This window comes from Chrysemys picta, chromosome 1, assembly GCF_011386835.1.
Source record: "Chrysemys picta bellii isolate R12L10 chromosome 1, ASM1138683v2, whole genome shotgun sequence".
Taxonomy (NCBI): Eukaryota; Metazoa; Chordata; order Testudines; family Emydidae; genus Chrysemys; species Chrysemys picta.
The window spans coordinates 101111930-101125315 of record NC_088791.1 but is presented as its reverse complement, the minus strand read 5'-3'; the positions used below and the strand labels follow the sequence as shown (position 1 = coordinate 101125315).

At 42.3% G+C, this 13386-nt stretch overlaps 1 protein-coding gene across 1 annotated transcript in view; it reads left to right on the top strand.

The window, feature by feature from the left end:
• Positions 1 to 13386, top strand: part of STAB2 (stabilin 2) — a 138640-nt gene that overhangs the window by 65065 nt on the left and 60189 nt on the right. Inside the window, exons 29-35 of the mRNA XM_065565181.1 lie at positions 546 to 682; positions 1067 to 1181; positions 2779 to 2856; positions 3063 to 3161; positions 3266 to 3373; positions 7896 to 8027; positions 9709 to 9837. Coding sequence (XP_065421253.1) covers positions 546 to 682; positions 1067 to 1181; positions 2779 to 2856; positions 3063 to 3161; positions 3266 to 3373; positions 7896 to 8027; positions 9709 to 9837 — 798 coding nt within the window. The remainder of the gene's footprint in view (positions 1 to 545; positions 683 to 1066; positions 1182 to 2778; positions 2857 to 3062; positions 3162 to 3265; positions 3374 to 7895; positions 8028 to 9708; positions 9838 to 13386) is intronic.

Below are 13386 nucleotides of genomic sequence, written 5' to 3'. Positions count from 1 at the left end.
AATTCATTTACAGTTAGATGCATAACTCCGTTATGGTTCTTGGAAAAAGCTCTGCTTAAATATACAATCTTTCAAATGTGAACCTTGTATTAGGCAGATTACCTATTTCATGGCTATTAACTCTATTCATCCTGTTTCTTAAATACTTCTGACTACCCTTCATGGGTACTTCAGTTGCAACTATTATCAAGCAGCAGTAGTAACCACAATATTTTGTAATTCAAATACATAAAATAAATGACACAGTAAGATAGTTGTGTAGATTGATTCGTTTCTTATGGTTATATTAAAATTGGTTCTTATCCTTATTAGGATTGTTTCTATTCTTCCTACACTGACCAAAAATTCACTGTTTTGGCTTTCCACACATTTTTTTTTTTTGGTAGCTTTCTTTGTAGCCATTGGTTCAAATCATTACACTACTTAATGGTTCTTCCTCCTCACACCAATCACAGGACAACTCATGTATGGAACCCTATTAAAAGGGTCACCTGATGACACATAAGCTTAGGACATATAATATAACACATTTTACTCTGATTCAGGAGGCTTCAATGAACACAATGCTGTCAGTGACTTCAAATCTAACCATCCTTGTGCCTTCCCTTCGAGCAATTGAAAACATGGATCAAGATGAGAAAGCCTTTTGGATGTCAAAGAACAACATTGCAACCCTACTAAAGTATGTTGATGTTTTGTTTAATATTTGATACATCTGATTCTTTAAATGAATAGGTTTTCAGTGCAAATATAATTTTGATTTGAACTCATTATAGCGAGGCAGCTTTTACATCCTTAAAGACAGTAAGTCAGATTCTCCTTTTTTTACACGGAAATGGTAATCCCATTGAAGACATTTATTATTTGTATTATTACAGTAGCGTTAAGATCCCCAGCTGAGACCAGGGCCCAACTGTGCTATGCACTGAACAAACAACCCCAACTTGAGCCCAGAGTAGCTCAAAGCAGAATCTGACCTAGAAAGTGTGGTCTGACACACCATGTTTATTTATCTGCAAGCTGTAAGAAAATACAAACATTAGAATCCAGCTTAATCTCCTTTTAGGTATCATGTATTAGTGGGAGCTTATAGACTTGCTGACCTCCAGAATTTATCATCATCTGACATGCTGGCAACATCTCTGCATAACAATTTCCTGCATCTGTCTAATGAAAATGAGGTAAGATCACTTGTCAACTAGCTTGAAATCCCATTTTGCTTTCAGTCCATCAGTAGTGCTATAATAATATTAATACACATGCATACTCTTACATTTAAAGATGCCTATAACATAGGCATTAAAGGAATTTCTCTATAACATTCTCACACTGTTGGGTTCTGACAAATACTGTACTATTTTCTCTCCTGCTTTATCTAGACAGCCAGACTGAGACACATCAGTTCTTATATGTTTGTTTATTATTGGTATTATTGTAGCAGTATGAAACCCTACATGATCAGAGCCCCATTGTAAGGGGGTACAAATAGGAAAGCACAATCCATACCCTGAAGAGTTTACAATCTAATTTAACACAAGACACATCAAGCAAGTGTAACAAACAAACAATACTGGGGGTAGGGAGGGAGGATTAGGGTAATAGTAATACCATGCAACTACATTGGCTGACTGCATGCACAGCTTGATGGTCCCAAATCATTTGAAAGTATTTTTAAAGATAAATAACTGAAGCCAGGTGTCCTTGACCACCTCTCAACTTAGCCTTCAGAAGTTGTCTGATTGATTGTAGGAATCTATACACAATTCTGGGAATATGCAAACTCCATAGTATTTAGTCCCTTGAAGGAGTATTCTTTGGGGGAGCATATTGAAGAGGTTCCACTAGGTCAGTAAAGCTTTGGGAATGCACAGACTTCTCAAAATTACTGAGGGCTAGATGGTGTTTTTAGCATGCAAGCCGTAATAAGAGACGTGGTGCCTAGGTGCACCACCTCAGAAGAAGCATCACGAGGTTCTGCCTCAGAGGCATAATTCCTCCTGGGGCTCCTTAAGTACATTTGGGGGGAAAGGAAGTAATTTACTTCACCTATTTAAAGAAGCCAGCGTGCTGTCTCCATGCAGCTAGTCAGTTCTGCTGGCCCGCATGTAGGGAACGGAGCTGGGCAAATAACTGATTTTTCAGTTCAGTGTCAGGTCCAAAAAAAAAAAACCACAACCCTGGGAAAAAAGTGTGGTTTAGATTGAACCGAATGTGAAATTTTTCAGAATTTGTGGTGAATCATAAAAGTTGGTTTTAGAGCAGGGATCCAAACCCGGGTCTCCCACATGACGGGCAACTACCCAAACCCCTGGGTTAAATATTACCAAGGGCCAACAGTAGCAGCACCAGTACTCCCCCTCTCCCCCACCGCCCTCTCTTTCCGGGCATTTTGAGATTGACTGAAGCTATTTGTGTCAAATTCATGGATATTTCGGGGTGACTGAAACTGCATTTTTGTCAACTATTCATCAGAAAAATTTCACCCAGCGCTAGTAGGGAAGACAGAGCCACAATGCCACCTACTCCCCAACCAGTTTCTTCAGAGCAAATCATCAGGGGTGCAGCCCCTTTGCTCCAGGACTGAGAATCTGGGGAGCCCTAACATGGGCTAGGCTGGGGGAGGAATACTTACTGCCTCCCATACATCTTGCCTGACCACGTTAGACAAGGATACAATCTAGCTCTATGTAAACAGTTAGACAGGTGGCAGTCTGCTGCACGATCAGCAAACTGGTGTAACTGTGATGTAAAAGTAAACCCTGTTCCTTTGCTTTCCAGAACATCACTATTGAAGGAGCTAACATTGTAGTTGGTGATATTGCAGCCACGAATGGAATCATCCATGTTATTGATAAGGTACATGACCATGTAATTAAAAAGTTAGCACCCTGCTCTCTTATTCCTTTGCCTCCTGAGCAAGGCAATACAACTTGTATGGGAAAACAGCCAACAGCTGTGGAAAAATATTGTATGGTACATCAATTTATTCTATTTCCAGTCCTTGCAGTTGCAAGCATGGTATATGTCAATGTATTGACATTGTTTGTATGCTTTGATTTCAGGTTCTAACACCACTCAGAGGTGTGAGTGGCACATTGCCAAAACTGCTGGCTCGCTTAGAACAGATGCCCGATTACTCCATTTTCAGGGGTTATGTTATTGCAAGTATTCATATTATTTTAAGAATACAACTAGTTCTCTGGACTATGTGTGTTTGGGCTGGTTGCAGAATATCATTACAAGTTTTTTTGTCTTTCCACAACAGCAATATAGTCTGGCAAATGAAATAGAAGCAGCTAACACTTACACAGTTTTTGCCCCAAATAATGATGCAATTGAAAGTTACCTCAGGAATAAAAAGTCTGCCACTCTGGTATGTATTATACACAAGTCTTGTCTTATCAATTGAACACACCATTTCAGTTTCAAAACTACTAGTGCTCCACAGAATGGGTGAAAATAGAAATGAATAAAACAGCAGGGTCTGGGTTTTGCAAAAAGTCAGTCAAGTTGGCTTAAAATAAAAAGAGGCAGGTGGGGATGGGTTTGTGAGCTATTTTCCCCCAAATAATGGGCGGTTCCAATTATCATTCTTGGGTTTTGTCCATCTCTTCTTGAAAATACCAGGTATAATGTTATTAGTAATGCTTTTCCTCAGTGGATTCCTCAAAGCACTTTACAAAGGAGATACCATTATGCTTGTTTTGCAAATGGGGAAATTGAGACACAAAGAAGTGAAGTGATTTACCTGAGGTCACCCATCAGGCCAGCAACAGAGCCAAGAACAGAACCTAGATCTCCTGAGCCCCAGTCTAGTAATCTATCTGCTAGGCAACACTGCCTGTTTTGTTCATGAACGTCAACCTGCTGAAAAACTGTGCCAATACTATTTTAGTTCTCTCATGATACAATGCTATTGTTTCTATATCACTTTCCTGGAAAAATCCATAATGAGCATTTGAAAGGGTATCCCTTGAGAGCTGCCTTTTCACTTGGAAAACTGAACCTGGTTTTAAAAATATTAGTTAACTATAGGACAGTGCAGCTAGACATGGACAGCAACATCAAGACCTTCAGCCTCACAGAGTTCAGGCCTAGGGGCCTGTCTGCACTTACAGTGCTGCAGCTGCACTGGGTGCAGCTGCGCCACGCTAGCATTTAGTGAAGACACAACCTACACCGACAAGAGAGCATCTCCTGTCAGCATAGGTACTTCACCTCCCCAAGAAGCGATAGTTATGTCAACAGGAGAAGCCCTCCTGTCGACATAAAGCTGTCTATACCAGGAGTTAAGTCAGTATAACCGCATCGCTCAGGGGTGTAGATTTTCCACACCCCTGAGTGGCATGGTTATACAGACATAAGTTGGTAGTGTCTGAGTCTGTAACCCTCATGAATGAAACTAAGTTCAGATGAGTTGCCCTGCCTAAGTCCACTCACACACAGGTATTTCCAGGATCAAGCTTTCAGAGTGTAAAGAGCTTAATGGGTGCTCTATTAAGTTTCTTCTTTTAAATTGAACAGAAAGTAGAGTTGGGTAATGCTGTGGATGGTTTGGGTCAAAAGCCAGCCATTCAGGCTTTGGTACTGAAGAAACAGATGTTTAGGAGCTGAACCCCCACTGTAACTGCACCTTGAAATTTGGGTTAAGGATGGGTGAGAGGAAAAATGGTTTTAATTTTGGTCCTTCTTTAAAAGGTAATTAAACCAAGAGCAAGGTGCACACACTAGTTCAGGCTTTAGTTTTCTATGTATCCCTCATTTTTTCCTATTATTTATTCAGTCACATGGAGGTTTCATTTCTTGCTTTTCTGCCACTATATATTGTACCTGCAATTTTTCTGTGGATCTCCTCTTGGCCATAGACACTGATTGCCTGTGTCTGAGGTGCGGCTCCCTGAAAGGCAGAAACAGGAAGTGGTCAGAGGGCTAGCTCTGCCTGAGCTTTTCCCATTTTATAGAAGCTCTACCTTAGAGGGAGGAGTTTGGAGCAATCACAGGGCCCAATTCTTGATTTCAGTGGGAGCAAGATTTGGCCCAAATAGAACATTGGTCAGGAGGGGTATTTTTCAGCCTGCTGGTGATAGGTGGCAGGAAATATCTCCCTACATTTTAATTGATGAGTGAGATTTAATGTTCCCATCCCAAGTGCCCAGTTAAGGGAGATCAGATATCTGAAAACAAAACAGTAGGACTTCTACCCAGTGGGAATTCAAAATGGACACTACATTACTGCATGAAAAAAGCCAAGTGACATAGCGAAATTTACAAATGTCGTGGTTTGGAGTCATTTCTTTCACTAGAGTGAATCTATGAAAGACCTAAAGAGCATGACATGGCATGAATTTTAAGATGTAAATTGGAAGAACATTCTAAACATGTTCCACATATATTAGCCTTCTGGGCAGGTGATAGCGGCGGGGGGAGGAGGGGAGAAATAGATTGGCTTCCTGAAAAACAAAATAGGCTTGCTAAAAGTGGAACATCTAAAGTAAGACTTTCAAATGAGAATTAGGTTCTTAAGTCCCTTAGGCTATGTCTACGCTGAAAAGAAAAAGAAAAAAAAACACCGTTTCAGAGCCTGGATCAACTGACTTGGGCTTGTGGGGCTCATACTACAGGGCTAACAATAGCACTGTAGATTTCCCCACTCAGGCTGGAGCCCAGGTTCTGAGATCCTTCCCCCTCACTGGGTTTCAAAGCCAGACTTTTACACTGCTATTTTTAGCCCCATAGCATGAGCTTGAGTCAGTGGACCTGGGCTATGAGACATGCTGCCACTCATCTTTATTTGCAGTGTAGATGTAGCCCCAAGAGCTCTTGAAAATTATTCCCCTGATCCCACTAGTCCATTGCAAGCAGGACAGGCCACTAAAACTAACTAAAACAAAGCATTACTGACCATACAAAATGTAAGTTACAAAGTAACTCCAGCAAGATGGGGAAAGACCTGAAGCCACACAAAAACCTATAATTTTTAAAATCAGAAAACAACTTGACCAATTTTATGAAAAAATGTTCAATCCACCAATATATGCAGAAAGCTGTGTGAAGGAAAGTCTCAGCTTTCATTTATAAAGTATTGATCTAACCCTTTTCCTGGTGGAGAGAACCTTGAAAATGTAAACTGATATAAATCAGTGCCAACAGATAGCTGAGGTTGAAAGGAACAAGCTGCTGGTTTTCGCTTCTGTAGCAGGAAACTGGGGAGGGTGGGGAAGAGACCTAAAACTTGAAGATGACACCAAGCTGGGAGGGGTTACAAGCACTTTAGAGGACAGGATAGAATTCAAAACAGTGTTGAAAAATTGGAGAATTGGTCTGAACTTCAACAAGATGAAATTCAATAAAGACAAGTGCAAAGTACTACACTTAGGAAGGGGAAAAAAATCAAATGCACAACTACAAAATGGCGAATAACTGGCTAGGTGGCAGTACTGCTAAAATGGATCTGGGAGTTATAGTGGATCACAAATTGAATATGAGTCAGTGTGATGCAATTGCAAAAAAGACTAATATTCTGGGGTGTACTAGCAGGAATGTTGTAGGTAAGAGGAGGTAATTGTTGCACTCTATTCAGCACTGGTGAGGCCTCAGCTGGAGTATTGTGTCTAATTATGGCATCACACTTTAGGAAAGATGTGGACAACTTGGAGAGAGTCCAGAGGAGATAAACAAAAATGATAGAAGGTTTAGAAAATCTGTCATACGAGGAAAGGTTAAAAAACACTGGGCATGTTTAGTCATGAGAAAAGACGACTGAGGGGAGACCTGATCCCAGTCTTCAAATATGTTAAGGGCTGTTATACAGAGGATGGCAATCAATTGTTCTCTAGGTTCACTGAAGGTAGGACAAGTAGTAATAGGAAAAGCTTTCTAAGTACAAAGAGAGTTACACACTGGAATAGGCTTCCAAAGGAGGTTGTGGAATCCCTATCATTGGAGGCTTTTAAGAACAGGTTGGACAAACATCTGTCAGGGATTGTCTAGGTCAGGGGTTCTCAAACCAGGGGTCGTGACCCGTCAGGGAGTCCCAAGGTTATTATGTGGGGGGGTCGCGATCTGTCAACCTCTACCCTCAAACCATGCTTTGCCTCCAGCATTTATAATAGTGTTAAACATAAAAATTGTGTTTTTAGTTTATAAGGGGGGGTCTCACTCAGAGGTTTGCTGTGTGAAAGGGGTCACCAATGCGAAAGTTTGAGAACCACTGGTCTAGGTTTACTTGGTCCTGCCTCAGCACAGGGGGCTGGACTTGATGACTTCTCAAGGTCTCTTCCAGCCCTACCTTTCTAGGATTCTATAGAGAGCTTCTCCACATGCAGGATTTTATGTAAAATGAATTAGTTAAGATTGGGATATAGCCCAATAATCAATCTTGCTAATCTCCCCAAAATCTGTTGGCCAGCCTGGTGCACAGAAATATAGCAATTGTCATAGTGGCTCAGACTACAGTAGTTTGCTTCCACCGGTGGCCAATACCAGATGCCGAAGGAGAAAGTACAAGAAACTCCATAATAGACAATATGGAATAACCTGTCCATGGGGAAGTTTCTTCCTATACCCTGGTAGTCTGTAGGTGTCCCCAGCATAAGGGCCCATAACCTGTTTGTGCTTTGTTATTAGAGAGATGAGATAGAGGAGGTAATATCTTTGAATGGACCAATTTACCTATTAAGTATTAAGATATTACCTCGCCCACTTTGTCTCTCTAATATCCTGAGACCAACTCAGCTACAACAACACTGCAAACAATATGCTATGTTAGGTAGCTCATTGGGGGATGGGGCAAGTATTTCACCCAAACCATTTGCCGACTAAGCTGAACATCTTGTGAGGGCACCTTTGTTAAAACATTGGCAGCACATAACTGGTTTATCCCCCATGTCTTGCAGGACGAGGACCAAATCAGATACCACATTGTGTTGGAGGAAAAGCTCTTGAAGAATGACATGCACAATGGCATGCACAGGGAGACCATGCTCGGGTTTTCCTATCAAGTGGGATTCTTCCTGCACAACGGCCAGGTGCTGCTATCTGTGTTTAAATGTAGAAACATGTTTTCTTCACTACAGGAATGAAACTTCTATCTTAAATTGAAATGCAGGCAACAAGAGCTATTGACTCATCGTTGCCTTCTGACACCTTAATATTACAAGAGATTCCACTCAAATGTGCTGTTGAGTCTCTAGACAGTCTAGACAAAGCCTGCTTAGTTCAAAGTCACACTGGAAGGGACCTTTGACTGGATTTAAATTATGCTGTTCAGATTTAGCATCTGATTTTACAAGACAGTATGATGGTCTCACAGAACTGGTGACTAGAGACCTGCATTGCAAAGCAATCATTAATCCTTTTTCTAACAGTTTTTCTGGAAACTCTCTTTTAATTTTAAAAATAGAAGTAATATTGATTTGTAGTTTTATAATCCCTTGCATCCCAGGAGCTCAAAGCATTTTGCAGTATTAGTGAATTTACCCTCACAACACCCTTTCTATTCATGAAGAACCTAAGGGACAGGAACTGCCCAAATCTGTGGCAAAGCCAGGAAAACAACCCAGACCTCCTTGCTCCTGTTCCTATTCTCTAGTCACAGTATTATCCTTCATGTGATGGCCCTGTGGGGGTGTATGCACACCCCCATCTCCTGCCGGGGTTGATAGTGGGTGTGTGGACACCATGGTTATTGTCTGCCCGACTGTCTCGGACCTCACCACACTGAGGTTCAAGAGTCAGAGTGAAAGCAGCGGTCCTTGGGTCCAGGGCTGCGTGACCTAGTGACCAGAATCAATATAGCAGCCCTTGTGTTCAGGACAGTGTGGCCTAGTGTCCAGAGTCAATATAACAGCCCCCAGATATAGGGCACTATGGCCTAGAGGCCAATACCCAAAGGGCCACCACCAGGAGTATGGTAGCCTGGGTAGGGGGGCCCAGGCCCACCCGACAGCACTGGGCCCCAAACCAGGGCCCTATCTGTGGTGGAGTGGTCTGCCACTGGGTCAGCAAGGAATCCAACCAAAACACGCAGACCTTGCATGGGTTGAAGATACCACTTGCCCCCCCTCCCTGGGTCACTTCCTACCATGCTTCCTGAAGCTGTAGTCAATGGGGTATCAGGGTCTCCAGGCTCCTCAGCATGGATAATTCCCTGGGGCTCCATTGGCCACAGATCTCCAGTCTGGTCCTTGGGATCTGCGGCTCCCGTAAGCAAGGGCTGTGATGTTTCCTCAGCTAGAGACTCCACCAAAGGTCCTCCCTCTCCGGTGGTCAGTCCAGACTGAGCCGGGCTGCTCCCTTTTGTACTGGCATAGCACTTGGAGCATGCCCAGTACGGTCTGAGGGGTGGGACTCCCTCCACCCATAGTGTGGTGTTAACCCCTTCTGGCCCAGGCCGGGGTACGCACACCCTGTCACAGGCTCCAGTTCAGCAAAGCACTTAAGTACATCAATGGGACACGAACATGTGCATAAACCTGATCATGTTCTTAGGTGGTTTGTTGAATAGGGATGGTTTGAAGAATTGAAGACATTATGCTGTTCCTTCTTTCTTCCATCACCACTCCAGAGCACTCTTTCAGTCTGGGATCTCCTTGGGCAATATTTTTTGTTATAGCCCCCAGCTGAGTCTATTTCTTCTGTCAAGTCAGTACTACTGCTGTGCAGTTCAGCTGATCTACTGTATTTTAACGGACTGCATTTCCTTTACAGCTGTACATCAATGAGGCACCTATAAATTACACAAATATTGCAACTGACAAAGGTGTTATCCATGGATTGGGAAAAATTCTGGAAATACAGAAGAACAGATGTGATATCAATGATACTGTGATTACAACCGTAAGTTATGTCATGTCTTGTTTGAGATTGTTGCTTTAAAATTTGTCATAGATGTTAGTACGAAAATATAACTAAGGCACATTGGACATACTGCATTGTATTGAGCAGTCAAAAATGTTTGAATTTTCCACAACAAACTCCTGCAGAAGCTTTGAGATCATATAAAAGCTACTTTGATTCTGCAGTCAGTACATTAACAGCCTGAATACAATAACAACATCATAGCAGTAAGCCCACTGTCCCCGCCAGATTTCAGTATATCAATATGGGCCCAAGTTAACCCACCGCTTTAATAACCACTGATTGGATTTTGTCCACTTTTGGACAAATACCTTCCGAACAAAACTTTTTACAGGAAAGAAGTTCCTTTTTCCATTCTGAGATGTAGATTCCTTCTACACACATCCATTCCCATTCTTAACCGCTAACAAAGGCATTCCTGCCCATTGTGTTCTTCACATAGATCAGACCATTTGACAAATTGCAATGACCAGTGCTTAATTTGTAATAAAAGAAGTGCCAGGGCTCAAGCAATATTTTACATTCATAATTGATGCAACAAGCCCAGAGGTGCCGGGGCTATGAACTGCCCAAGCCTAGAGGTGCCCTGGCACAAATTAAGCACTGGCTCTACCTTCCTCTGGAGAACAGGATGTGGTTTTCCATGGGGCTGGCAGTCGTAGAATTATAGAATATCAGGGTTGGAAGGGACCTCAGGAGGTCATCTAGTCCAACCCCCTGCTCAAAGCTGGACCAATCCCCAGACAGATTTTTGCCCCAGATCCCTAAATGGCCCCCTCAAGGATTGAACTCTCAACCCTGGGTTTAGCAGGCCAATGCTCAAACAGTCAATGGTTTCCTTACTGGAGAGGCAAATAGGGCAGCCCATAGACAGTTCACTTTGCTTGTTCTTATGGCTGGCATGGCACAGAAATTAGACTTGGAAAAGGCATTTTACTATGCAAGATTTGTGCTTTTTCCAGTTCAAATTTAAGTGACTCAAGCTTTGGTGCTTCTGTTATTTGCCTGGGGAGACTATTGCACAAACTAGCATGTTTTGCTGTCAGGCAAATTTTCCTAGAAGTCTACATTTCCCTTTGCTCAGTCTTACACCAGGATTCCTCAGTATAGACACTTGGATCCCTCTAGAAAACTCTTCCCCAACTAGGGCCCTGCTTCAGCAAAGCACTTAAAAGGGACATAAGGACATGCTTAAGTCAATGGTACTTAAGTATGTGCATAGCTGAATAGGAGTGGTCATAAGTATGTGCTTAAAGTTAGCACATGCTTAAGTGCTTTGCTGAAGCAGGGTTTATGTGCATAGCTGACTCCACACCAATAGGGATTTGCCCTGTGAGAAGGGAATCCCTAGCTGTCCTGCTAAGGCAGGGGTGGCCAACCTGTGGCTCCGAATCCACATATGGCTCCTCAGAAGTTAATATGTGGCTCCTTGTGTAGGCACTGACTCTGGGGCTGGAGCTACAGGTGCCAATTTTCCAATGTGCCAGGGGGTGCTCACTGATCAACCCCTGGCTCTGCCACAGGCCCTACCCCAACTCCACCCCTTCCTGCCCCCTCCCCTGAGCCTGCAGTGCCCTCTCTCCTCCCCCCCAGAGCCTCCTGCACCCCACAAAACAGCTGATCAGCAGGTGTGGGGAGGGAGGGGAAGGCGCTGATCAGGGAGGTGCTGGGAGCTGCCGGGGGGGAGTTGATGGGGGGCTGCTGATGTATTACTGTGGCTCTTTGGCAATGTACATTGGTAAATTCTGGCTCCTTTTCAGGCTCAGGTTGGCCACCCCTGTGCTAAGGCAACTCACCATTACCCTTGTGCTACCTGAGTAGGATGCAGGGGCAGAGCCAAGGATGAGGATCTGTCCCCTAATGTTATTGCTATGAGGAACTGTTTGGGATGGATTTCCTTTGGCTGTTGGGCCTGTAGAGCCTTTACACTTCTCCACAATGAGAGTTCTTTGATAGAAATCTTCTCGTGAGAAATCCCTACAGTCCTGCTGTGATATACGCCCTACATTGCTGGGCAATCCAGCTGCAGTGGTAGTCTTTGATGCTTAGTAGGGTTGTCAAGCGATTAAAAAAATTAATCGCAATTAATCACACTGTTAATAATAGAATAGCATTTATTTAAATATTTGTGGGTGTTTTGTACATTTTCAAATATATTGATTTCAATCAAAACACAGAATACAAAGTGTACAGTGCTCACTTTATATTTATTTTTGATTACAAGTATTTGCATTATATAAAAACAAAAGAAATAGTATTTTTCAATTCACCTAATACAAGTACTGTAGTGCAATCTCTTTATCATGAAAGTAGAACTTCCAAATGTAGAAATATGTACAAAAAAAACCTGCATTCAAAAATAAAACAATGTAAAAATTAAGAGCCTGCAAGTCCACTCAGTACTACTTCTTGTTCAGCCAATCGCTCGAACAAGTTTGTTTACATTTGCAGGAGATAATGCTGCCCACTCTTGTTTACAATGTCACCTGAAAGTGAGAACAGGCATTCTCATAGCACTGTTGTAGCTGGCATTGCAAGATATTTACGTGTCAGATGAGCTAAAGATTCATATGTCCCTTCATGCTTCAACCACCATTCCAGGGAACGTGCGTCCATGCTGGTGATGGATTCTGCTCAATAACAGTCCAAAGCAGTGAGGATCAACGCATGTTTGTTTTCATCATCTGAGTCAAATGCCACCAGCAGAAGGTTGATTTTCTTTTTCGGTGGTTTGGGTTCTGTAGTTTCCGTATTGAAGTGTTGCTCTTTTAAGATTTCTGAAAGCATGTTCCACACCTCGTTCCTCTCAGATTTTGGAAGGCACTTCAGATTCTTAAATCTTGGGCCAAGTGCTGTAGCTATTTTTAGAAATCTCACATTGGTACCTTCTTTGTGTTTTGTCAAATCGGCAGTGAAAGTGTTCTTAAAACAAACATGTGCTGGATCATCGTCCGAGACTGCTATAACATGAAATATATGGCACAATGCGGGTAAAACAGAAAAAGGAACATACAATACTCCCCCCCAGGAGTTCAGTCACAAATTTAATTAACACATTTTTTTAATGAGTGTCATCAGCATGGAAGCATGTCCTCTGGAATGGTGGCCGAAGCATGAAGGGGCATATGAATGTTCAGCATATCTGGCACGTAAATACCTTGCAATGCCGGCTACAACAGTGCCATGCGAATGCCTGTTCTCACTTTCTGGTGACACTGTAAATAAGAAGCAGGCAGCATTATCTCCTGCAAATGTAAACAAACATGTTTGTCTTAGCGATTGGCTGAACAAGAAGTAGGACTGAGTGGACTTGTAGGCTCTGAAGTTTTACATTGTTTTGTTTTTGAGTGCAGTTATGTAACAAAAGAAATCTACATTTGTAAGTTGCACTTCAGGACAAAGATTGCACTACTGTACTTGTATGAAGTGAATTGAAAAATACTATTTCTTTTGTTTATCATTTTTACAGTGCAAATATTTGTAATAAAAATACACACTTTGATTTCAATTACAACACAGAATACTATA